This window comes from Danio rerio, chromosome 19, assembly GCF_049306965.1.
Source record: "Danio rerio strain Tuebingen ecotype United States chromosome 19, GRCz12tu, whole genome shotgun sequence".
Taxonomy (NCBI): Eukaryota; Metazoa; Chordata; class Actinopteri; order Cypriniformes; family Danionidae; genus Danio; species Danio rerio.
In genome coordinates this window covers 36,706,804-36,719,174 of record NC_133194.1, presented here as the reverse complement: position 1 = coordinate 36,719,174, position 12,371 = coordinate 36,706,804, and the positions used below count along the sequence as shown (strand labels likewise).

The following is a 12,371-nucleotide window of genomic DNA, read 5'->3' as shown; positions in this document are numbered from 1 at the left end:
GTTGCTCTTATAACTGGGATCGACGACAATACTTTTGTTAGGTATTGTACAATAAAAGCAGTTTTATTAGTCACATAATGGTGAGATTGTGATCTTAGTTTTGATCCTATTGACCTTATTCTAAAATGCGGAAGTGCGCCTGTTTTCGCGATTGTTTTAGAACTTCCGATTCAGTCGTCTATGGGTGAAATGACTAGAAATAATAAACGGCGGAAAAAGGTCAAACTACTTGCTCTACAAACAAATGTTTACATGACTATATAGACCAAGTTGAATAATATAATAAGGAAATATCAGTTTGCAAAATTAACAAGCGAACAAGCTTTTTTTAATGTCTAAAAATGAATGGAAGTGAATGAGACCGGAAGTCTCGAGCCAAAAAGATGCAAATGGCTGTCTCACCAGTTGCACAAGTATGTTTATAGAAATAGATAAAACTATTGATTTCCATTTAAAGCCAAACATCATTTTAACTGTAATATCAAGTAAAGATGTTTGATAAAAATGTTTTGTAATAGAAAACGTCATGTTTGATTAGTAATATGCATTGCTAAGAACTTATGAAAAAACTTCAAATTGATTTTCTCAATATTTCCCTCAGATTCCATACATGAAAGGAAAGCTTATTTATTTAATTTTTAGATTATATATAAATCTTGATTTCCCAAAAAATGTATGCTTATGACTGCTTTTGTGCTCCATACTGGTTGTGTGCTATATAAGAATTTGTTGATGTATTAGTCAGTTCTTTATTTTTCAGTGTGCAAACAGCTTGTAACAAGACCTTTTATCTTCCTAGGTTGTCTGTGAAAGCCAGTAGATTGATTTTTCATGAAAACCTCGCCAACTTTGCTGACATAAAAACGGAAAGAACAAGCATACTTCCAGAAAGTGAACAAGATTAGTGCTTCCTAAAGGATAAGGTTATTTTTCCACAGTCAGCTAAAAGAAGTGCCAGAATACAAAATCAAGAGCTGTCGAGGGGGAAGAAAGACAGTCAAGAATTGACGATTGTCAATTGTTTTTTGGATGTTATTCAACGGATTTGACATGTAAAAAGTCAAATATGAAATCACAAAAGCAATTTTTCATTCAATTATTAGGCGTTTCCTATCGAAAAGAACTAATGAACAATATTTACAAATAAAATTCACTTAAATGAGATGACATTTGCATTCAGATAAAAAAAGAATAATAAAAGTGGTTTTATTATTCAAGGACAGACGAGATTGCATTAGAATTAAAGAGGATATACAGTTGATGTCTAAATTATTAGCCTGCTTGAATTTTTACCCCCCCTGTTTATTTTTTTCCCCCCAATTTCTGTTTAGCGGAGAGAAGATTTTATCAGCACATTTCTAAACATAATAGTTTTAATAACTCATCTCTAATAACTGATTTATTTTATCTTTGCCATGATGACAGTAAATAATATTTTATCAGTTATTTTTCAAGACACTTCTATACAGCTTAAAGTGACATTTAAAGGCTTAATTAGGTTAAGTGGTTAACTAGGCAGGGTAATTAGGCAAGTTATTGTATAACAATGGTTTGTTCTGTAGACTATTGAAAAAATATATAGCTTAAAGGGGCTATTAATTTTGTCCCTAATATGGTTATTTTAAAAAATAAAAACTGCTTTTATTCTAGCCGAAATAAATCGAATAAGACTTTCTTCAGAAGAAAAAATATTATCAAACATACTGTGAAAATTACCTTGCTCTGTTAAACATCGTTTAGGGAATATTTAAAAAAAGAAAAGAAAAGACTAATAATAATTAATAATATATTCAGACTTTAATAATAATTCAGACTTTTTGTATTAAATTTTTGTATTAATAAACTTTTTTTTGACAGTGCATGAACTGCTTTTAACAAAACTCAAATAAGACCCTTCTCACTTATGATAGGTTGTCTGTGAAAACCTGTAGATTGATTTTTATGTGAAGTGAACTCAAACTTTTTTTGCTGACAAAAAAAAAATGGAAAGAACAAACACCTACAGAGCGTAAACGAGATTAGTGCCGCAGAAAGGAAAAAAAGTTTGCGATTTGTTATTTTTCCACAGTCAGCTAAAAGTAGTAACAGAATATGAAATAAAGAGATGGGGGGGGCAAGGGGGTTGAGACGGTTGTTGGTAAAGAAAGACAGGCACACTTTAAGATGTTATTCAATGGCTTTAATGCGTAAAAATTCAAACATGAAATTATGAAAAGCTAATTTCATTCAATTAAAAGGTGCAGTGAGTAATTTTTCCTCATTCAAATATTATGCAAAAAAAGCACTTGCATATAAAACAAAGTAAGCTCACGTGAGATGAAGACTGCAGTCAGATAAAAAAAACTTTAATAAAAACAGTATGTGAAGAGCTTGTAATGAAACTCAAATAGGACTTTCTGTCATGTCCTACAATATGAAAGCCTGTAGATGTATCTTTATATAAAGAACTCAATATGTTTACCAGGATTTTTATGTGTTCTGTGACATAACCAAAATATTATAATGCCAAGAGAGACATTCTGTAATCTCTGATAGGGCTGGGTGATACAGCAAATTCGATATCGGTATCAATAATTAATGAATATTTTTAACAATCAATTTAGTAATATTAGGATTTTTAAACACTTTATTTTAATTTACCCACATTACTAAGGCAAATAGTTTAAATAGTCAAAAACTCAAATATAAAAATATATATATATATATATATCTCATCTCTTTATAAGAGATATAAGTGTTAAAGAGACTCTTAAACTTGATAAAATGTTACAAAGTGTGTGCAGTGGTGAAGTGTTAATGCTGAACAATCAAAGCAAACTTTAGATGTGAATAATAATGATAAAGTAAACCTCAAACTCCGTAAACAAAACTAATTATGATAATCAATGCTGAGCCTTTAAGTAAAGGAACATTACATATTGCAACATCCCAAATTGTGAAGTTTGATGACTTCATTACCCTATGCTAATAAATCTTTCAGGTGGGGAGCTATTGGCTGGCATGCACAAGAAAAGAAACCAAAAAGCCACTCTGGTGCTTTTTTATTTACAATCTCCTCACTGCTGCTATACAGCACTGATTTTCATATGTGTTGTTATTCTGACCCGAAGTGGCGATGACAACCCAAAACGTGAAAAGCACGAGCGTGTGGATTCCTTGACCATTTTCAATGGCCTTTGCGCTTCCCTGCTATCTCTCTGTAATTAGGTGACGATCAAGAGAAAAGGAAAAAGGACTGTAGTGTTTAGATGCGCTGTGTTTGTCAGAGGTAATCAGTTTACCGTTACTGAAATAGTGTGAAGCAGACTGGTTAGTTCTACACTGCCAGTGTAATGTGACCCAATTCATATGTGACACAGATTGAAACTGTTCTATGACCGTGTAAACACGAAAAAACGCATACATTCGGATATTCAGAGATCGGTTTAATAAATCAGATATGTGACAATGCGACTATCATGTAAACAAGCAGGTTGGATTTATTGAAGCATTCACTTTTGTACGTCATTAAACTTGCGACAATTAATTAATTTTGTCAAGAATACAACACATCTATTCGCTAATTTATTTGTTTGTTCTGTTTTTTTGTTTTTTTTTTCAAGAAAGACCTCTGCCCTTTTTATTAATGTGTGCATGTATTATTTATATTTGATGTGTATTATTTAGTTGCTTTGGCAACTCATATAGGTGCTAATGTTGTTGTATGCAGTTTTTTTTGTTTTATTCTCCTCCTTGGGGGTGGGATGGGTGACTGAGGATTTTTGAATGTTCTTGGTTACCCTTAGTTATTGTTAAAAAAAATAATAATAATGTGTAAATTACTGATATTGAGGTATTATTTTGTAGACTCCACAAAATAAATAATAAATAAAAATTGCAACAATGTGGTACTTCTCAGTGGTTTAATTACTTAGAAGGAAGAGTGTGTGTGTGCTCATCCTAAAATTTTAAAGTTGGGCGAACTTCGTATATTTAGCAGAGCTAAAAGCAAGACAATTTCTTGCATCGTGGCTAGTGTGGCACAGATGCTAGGACCTGCCTTTAAGCATGTGCAACGTGGTAAATTGTATAGCAAGTGTAAACACATGAATCGGATATGGGTCACAATTAAAAGAATGTAAACGCTACAAAATAGGCAACAAATCGGAATTATGCATCAACACCTGACAGTGTAAACGTGGCCTAGGTGCACCTGGAAAATGCACACTCATCACATGCACTCTTCTTGTACACCATGTACGCGCCGCTCCGTATTTGCACCGCATTCAGCAGCCACATTTGAATAAAACCTTAGCGCTTCATAACGAAACTTCATACTGAATTTTCTTTTTATATTGTTATTGACAATGGTGTTCGGTCAATAAATACCGATTTTATCACCCAGCCCTAGTCTGTAATGCCAATATGTCACAGAAAAACCAATAATTAATTAATTAAAATTATTTTTAAAAATGTGAAAAGAAAACCTTAAAGTTGTCAGGCAACTTGCTGTACAGCTTTTTTGAGTTGACTCCACTTTTAAGAACTGTACTTGACTAACTTTAAGTTGAGTCAACTAAAAAGCTCTAAAAGTCAACTTTTTTTACAGTGTATAATCTCACAAAGTCAGATCTAAACAGTCAATTATCTTCTTTATTATCTTTTTATTATTATTGTGGCTTTAATTACTTTATACTGTATTTCGACATGATGGAATAAATGCATCATTACTGAATGTGGATGACAACAACAACAACAAAAATCATACCGAGCGCACCTTTTAGCTAGACATTTTAATAACCATAATTAATACATTTACCAGACAAAAAGAAGAAAAATACCTTCAATTCTGATGTTAAGGTCACTTACATAAAAAATTACCTGAATTTTCTTTCAGCACAGTAATAAACTTCAGTTAAATCGTTCATTTATTTCTAAGAAAAGTGCATCTGCTTTTGTAACCAACACTAATGTTTTTGGCGATTATTTATTTTGGAGTCAGAACTATGTGTCAGTATAGAGTATGGTTAAAGATCAAAATGATATGATATCACCTTTTAACCACATTTATGTAGAGAACGCATGATTGTTTGCAGTTTATAATTCCATAATTGTATTGAGGATCATATGAAATGAGCATATAGCATTGTGTTTATATACAAACAGCATTGTGTTTATATAGTCATCCACACAGATCCCCAACAAATGCCTATGTCAATTCCGATGCTGTAGCATTCAGGAAAAGCCCTACAACTGCAAACATAATGGGTTCTCGTTATATAATCAATCTCGCAATCGCTTTCTTATCAGCGAGACCCTGCAAACATCTGTCCAGTATATTGAGCTCATGTCACATGCTTTTAGAAACAAATCACAACAGCAAACTGATTCTCCCCGTAACAATGTTCAGCCGGCCCATCACCAAAAATATATTCTGTAAACCTGACAAAACATGAAAACGTCCCTCTCACCATTTTTTCAGAAAACAAAAGTCCTCATTTCAACACTTTAAGGCACTTAAACATCTTCAGTAAAATGTATTTAGTTACTCACGCTTTCATTTTTCTTTCACTCGAACTTAAATTTGAATCAAATGCAAACAAACTCATCTGTTGGGTTGACGTTTACATTATTTTAAATTAGGCTTTACTTCGAGTGTCATGGAAAACACAAAAGGATATATTTTATAACAGAATGTCATAGAAGCTATTACTTCTTGCATCTTCATTAATGTTTCATGATTAAACATGACTAACACACATTTGATATGGACAAACAAAAAAATCTGGTTACATTTTTCAATAATTAAAATTCAAAAAGGTAATGATTCGCACTCATCAAGCAGGCTAATTGCTTCGTACTGTTTTTATTTTTTTACGGCGGAAGGCATTGTGCCAGATATTTGTGTCTATTTCGCACCCGAAGAATGTAAAAATAAAAAAATAAAACAGTACGAAGCAATTAGCCTACTTGATGAGTGCGAATCATTACCTTTTTGAATAATAGCATTGACAAGATTTATGCACCAAAGAAGTTTTTTTTAAACCGCAAGCGTGCAGGGCAAACTTCATCACTCTATGCACGTGATTCAATAATTGAAATGACATTTTTAAGCAAGCTACTTCATATGAATTTGTAGAAGTTGAGTTGTATATAAATGTACGATTTTAAATGGTTTGTGGCACTCCAACTCCACTCTACATAAAAAATGTGGTTCGTTAAAGGTCCTTTGCACTTAATAGGAGTTAAATATCGTAACTGTGAATATTGTATCATATTGCCGTCCTTAAGAATCATTATTAATATGTTCATTTTTACTAAAAGTTCACACTAATAAAAAACTTTGCATTACCCAAATGGTACATTCTGTTGGGTGTTTATAATGGGTTTGAAAAGGGGAAATACAAGACCAGACAACTAATAATAATAATAAATAACAAAAATAAAATACTAATAATAATTTTATTACTGTTGTCTAATAGAAATTATTAAAAATTACTATAAAATAACAACTGAAAATATTAAATAATAAATAGTATAGTATTATTTAATTCTAATATTAATTGAAAAACTACTCGTATTACTAATATCGATGCTAATGTTATGATAGTATAAATATGTATTTTAAGGAAACCTTTTTATAAGTTTTTACTTGGTACTAAAAAGAACTCTGCAAGCTGTGAATCCTAATTTGAATTATTTTTCCTAAAGCGTGTAGCAAAAGTAGATTTTTTTTTCCCAATCAGTAACTTTAATTGTTGCCCATTCCTCACGCAAAACTTTCATATGACTTCAGTGGCATGTTAAAGAAAATAGCAGCATTAACATTCTTCAAAATATCTACTTTTGTGTTCTACAGAAAAATCACAGAAAGCTCATTTTTAAACTAATCCTTTAACATGACAAAAATAGAACAAACCGGTCACACTTTTTAATAAGAATTCATTAGTTAATGTATTAACTAACATGAACAATACGTGTACAGCATTTATTAATCATAGTGTAACATTTGCTAATGCCTTTTTAAAATCCAAATTTACTGTAAGTTAACATGACCATGAGATTTTCAATAACTAACCTGAACAAAACCTGTAATAAGTCTATTATTCATTGTTTGTTCATGTTGGCAAATGCATTAACTAGCATTAACTAATAAAACCTTATTGTAAAGTGTGTCAGGTATAATATTAGCTTAAAACGATAATTATTCAGCATCAGAAATCTACCCAGCGGTGATTGACACCTATAGATCAATAAACTAACTATCCAACTTTGTTTCTCTTCAATTGGGGGAAATAAGAACCCGAAAATCACAACAATTTGGCAACTACAATCTACAGTATTTGCTGTGACGTGCAGCTCAGTTTCCTTCCCTCCAAAAGACAATCTATTCTCTACAGCAAATAAATAACTAGAGGTAGACTGCCATAACTAACAATCACTGTACACTTTTTAAACAGTAATTGTGTGTCCCAGCACGAAGTTCGCTACTGAAATTACAGACGTGTAAAAAAATATGAGCTGATGTTACAACATGGAGGACACAGGAGTAAAACGGACAGTTTGGCACCATCAAGTGGTTGGAAAGATGATTGCAATGGCGCCACTGCCAACCAGCACTACTGTTTTTACAGCAAAGCATTTAAACAAAAAGGTGCCAAGAGACTTTCTGTGTGCAAGTGAGATCTGACTTACATCAGGTATCAAGAGTTTTATTTATTTTTTATGTCAAGCTAAATCATTTGAATAAATAGAGGCTGATTTGTGGAACAGCAGAAGAGAGCAAGACACCAGCAGATGGAGCTGGCAGCACTGGCTGATTAAAATAACTCGAATTACCATCTTGTGAAATGCTAATGATTGTCGAGTGCAACAGAGAGACCCGGAGGTTATAATGAGTGGTTAAATACAGTGTTTTTGTCCTGCAGAACAATTGAGGTGCTTGGTTAGGTTTAGATTTGCAGGTCATCTTGGAAGACTAATCTTGCTGAATGGCAGTTTTGGATTTATGATTTAAATAAGGTCTGTGATTTGGATACTTGGTGTAAACATATACTAAAAAGCTAAAGTTTGATGTTGGAATGATTTTAGAAATGATTTTGAACTTCTGCTCATCGAGTGTTGCATTTATTTATGATAAAAAAAGTTGAAAATGTGATATTTTTGGAGTTTTACTAATTTAAATAGCTGTTTTTTTTTTGTCTGAATTTATAGACCAGGATAAAATGAAAAAAATTTACTGGATTTAACAAGTGTGTTTGAGTAAAATGTAAAAAATCTGACTATATTTGTTATTTAAAAAATAGGGTAATTTAAAGCTTTTTTCACTCAAATAATTGGTCAGAATAACAAATGTTTTCACTTGTGATGAGAAATCATAGTTATTCCACCAAATATCGATTTTTTAAACTATTGTGAAGTGAAAACTTTGATATCGTGTTGTCAAATAATGTATATGAAATGTGACATATAATATATTTAGATTTAGAAGAAATTACAGCAGTAGTTTGAAGCTTTTTCAAACACAAAATCTGTAAATCTTTGAAATTGGTGAATCTTTTAATATTTTCCATAGCTGTACTTTCAAATGCCAAATATTCCAGTGATGGCAAAGTTGACAATTTTTTTTTAAAACAGAATTTTTCAGAAATGATTCTAATATGAATAATATCTGGTGTTCAAGAAATATTTCTTATTACTTTTAAAATGTAATCATGTTGTTGTGAAAAGTGATACATTTTTATGATTATTTTATGAATAGAATATTCTTGAGGGGAAATATTTTATAATAGAAATGTCCCTTTTAATATTCTTTTCCACCAAATGTTGATAACTCTTGTGAAGTTAAAGCTTTACTATTGATAAATCTTTCAATATTTTCCATAGCTTTTCCACAGTATTTTAAAATGGCAATAATTACGGTAATGGCAAAGCAGATTTTTTTCTTTAAAAGAAGGTTCTTCTGAAATAATTCTAATGTTTATAATATCAGGTGCTCAAGAAATATTTTTTTATTTTTAATGTTGATCCTGTTTTTGTGAAAACTGAAATTTTCATGATTATTTTATGAACAGAATCTTCTTGAGGGGAAATATTTTAAAATACAAATCTCACTTTTATTCAATTTTATTCTATATATCGATATTTTTAACTCTTGTGAAGTTTAAACGTTGATATTAATATCAATATTGTTATATAAAACATGATATATAATATATTTAGATTTAGAAGACTACATCAGTCGTTTGAAGTTTTATTAAAACAAAAAAACTTATTATAAATCTTTGAAATTGGTAAATATTTTCATGTTTTCCATAGCTTTTCCACAGTATTTTGCATAGATTCTTCAGAAATCATTTTAATATTTACACTCTCAGAAATAAAGGTATGAAAGCTGTCACTGGGGTGGTACCTTTTCAAAAGCTACAAATTTGTGCCTAAAAGGTCCATATTAATATCCCAAGGATACATATTAGTACCTAAAAAGTACATAAGTGTTCCTCGTAAATTTTTGAGGCACTAATATATATGTTTGAGATACCAATATGCAATAATAGACCCTTTAGGTATAAATTTGTACCTTTTGAAAAGGTACCACCAAAGTGACAGCTTGTGTATCTTTATTTGTGAGAGTGTATAATTTCAGGTGCTCAAGAAATATTTCTCATCATTTTTAACATCATGTTTTGGTAAATACTGACACATTTTCATGATTATTTTATGCACAGAATATTGCTAAAATAGAAGTCTTTTATATTACAAATGTCACTTTTAATCAATTTGAACAACTCTTGCTTCATAAGCTTATTTATTTCTTTAAAAATTAAAACTTACAAAGTTGCATTTTGTTGGTCACTTACTTCCCTTACTTTCCTCATAAATCCAAAACTCCAACACCAATGGCACAAAACTGATAATTCTCCTCTGGTTTTATAATTCTAAACAAATTCATGAGTTAATAATTCACAAAAATAAGATATATTTGTCTGATCTGAACAGATACGGTCTGTAAGCTGCACTCAGTGTAACAGGAAGGCACTATTAATCCTAAAAGGAGGAGGAGGAAGTGGAATGGTGTGTAGTCAGAGCAGCTGATATGAAATGCCCTTTGACAGTAGTGCGGGTGAAGGGTGTAGTGAGAACCTCTGCTATGTTCTCTCTTCAAAGAACCACTTCTGAGCATCAGAGTCTGAGCAAGGCCGAAGAGCAGGTCCAGGACTCCCAGCATCAGTCCGATCCACTGCTTCAACACACTTCTGCGTCTGAACGTGATATAAAGAGCCATCCTGCCAATGTACAGAGCATGAAAAGTGTTAAACAGAGAGTGGAGCTCCAGACTAACATCTAAAAGTAGTGATGCTGGTAAAGCTGTACAGATGGTGGCAACAGAAACATGTAATATTAAAGCCCACATGAACTAGGGGCTGAGGCTTATTGTTCAGTATGGTGATGTACTTCCTATTAAAATGGAATATAGAGTAGGCGGCAGGGCTTTCTTCTTGCACATTATTCCCTCATAGCAAACTAACGGTAAGAGGGGTGTGGTTAAGAATATATTGGCTAAAGCCATCAAGCTGATGTCAACAGAGAAGGATATAACTTAAAATGTGGAAACAAATGATAAGACTTTGATTAAAGACTACCAAAACTATGTATATATTTTTTTTTACAGTTTATTAACTTTTTCACCCAAATTATTCACCTAAATTGAGATTAATTGTTCAAATAAGGAATAACAATGTTTGCTAGCAAAATAAACATTAAACATCTTGATTTCATTTGAACTTTAATACTTTTTTGCACGTTTTGTTTCATAGAAATACACATTTAAACAGTTTGAGCAGACAAATCTAAGACTTTTTGCACTTTTATTTAGATCATGATATCCACAGGTATAGAAAACCACTACCATTTATAAAAATAAACTAATTTAAAATACCCATGCAGTTTCTCTTAATTAATCTTTTTTTTATGTTTGAGTATATAACTATTGTGTAAGCAAAATTTTAAATAAAAAGTTGTCATTTTTTCATAACATGTAAAAAAAAAAAAATAAATAAATAAAAAGCTTATTTTCAATAAGGAAATCAACATTTGGTTAAATATCTTAAACAACAAAAATCATAACAAATTCCAAACAAATGTTATTTTCTGTACAAAATGTAAATAAATAAAAATCTCTAAATAACATGTTTAGTTTAAACTGATTTAAAATTCTGAGTGGATAAACTAGTATTCATGAAATCACCTTTTTTACTTTAACCTCAACAATCCATAACAACATAAATTTAGTCCATTAATCACATGCACGTATGACAAGCTAGTGAAAACTACATTGTTTTTTTTTTTAAATCAGGAAGAGGCACTATTTCAGCTTCAAATCTTTTATAACGTTTTTCCTCATGAAAATATTTTCAAATGATCTGATGGTGAGAACGCTGTAGAAATGCTTTACTATACAAACTTCACTATTCTAAAACAAAGTTTGGTCAATTCTATCCCTCTGTTTTCCCCTCATGTGACAAGTATCAAATCTTTTTTGGTTCTGTGTTCAAATTCAAATTGGTCAGAAATATTTCAGTTTGCTAAGTTTTACAGTTGTTTTACAACCTGACACAAGCAACTTTTGGTTGGTCAGATTTTCTGGAAGCTCTCAACTGAAATGTATGATTACCTCTTCACTATGGTATGATCATAGCTAAGAGATTTATCCTTTATTTCTGGAAGAAAAATGTTTGGCCTCTTTTTTTCTGACTTGCTTCTTGGACTCCACTTTACATTTGGAAAAATTCAAATATACCACCACTGAGAACTTAGCGTGCCAAATTTGATAAGATGTGGGATCCAGTCTTTTTTTTCGAACACACCATAAAGGCTAATAATGTTTCATTTCTGAAGATTTGAGAAGGGTTTTTTTTTTCTCTCTCTTCTTGCATCCATTGCTGTGTCTTTTTGTAGGTCATATATGTTGCCATTTTCCCTTGTTTCATTCTTTATTTTACATTTTGTACAGATTATTGTTACATGATGGTTTGGCTGTCAGTTATTTGTTTTTATGTCTGCAAGAACTATAATAAAATTTGTTTAAAAATGCTTTTTTGCTTAGCATTTTTGTCTTGTTTCTAGTCCAAATATATAAAAATTCTTAAATCAAGAAGCATTTTCTAGACAAGTAAAACATATTGTCTTGTTTAAAGAAATAATATGCCAAAATTAAGTGAGTTTTAACTTGAAACAAGCAAAATAATCTGTGAATGGGATAAGCAAAATAATCTTACATCAAAAGGAAAAACAAGATCATTTTGCTTACCCTACTGGCAGATTATTTAGCTTGTTTTAAGAAAAAAACTCGCTTAACTTTAGCATATGATTTCATAAAACAGAACAGAATT

The 12,371-nt window shown here is 31.1% G+C and overlaps 1 protein-coding gene across 1 annotated transcript in view; it reads right to left on the bottom strand.

Moving 5' to 3' along the window:
• Positions 1 to 7,668: 7,668 nt before the first annotated feature.
• galnt12 (UDP-N-acetyl-alpha-D-galactosamine:polypeptide N-acetylgalactosaminyltransferase 12) overlaps positions 7,669 to 12,371 on the bottom strand; it is a 33,674-nt gene continuing 28,971 nt past the window's right edge. Inside the window, exon 10 of the mRNA XM_683102.7 lies at positions 7,669 to 10,265. Coding sequence (XP_688194.1) covers positions 10,128 to 10,265 — 138 coding nt within the window. The 3' untranslated portion in view covers positions 7,669 to 10,127. The remainder of the gene's footprint in view (positions 10,266 to 12,371) is intronic.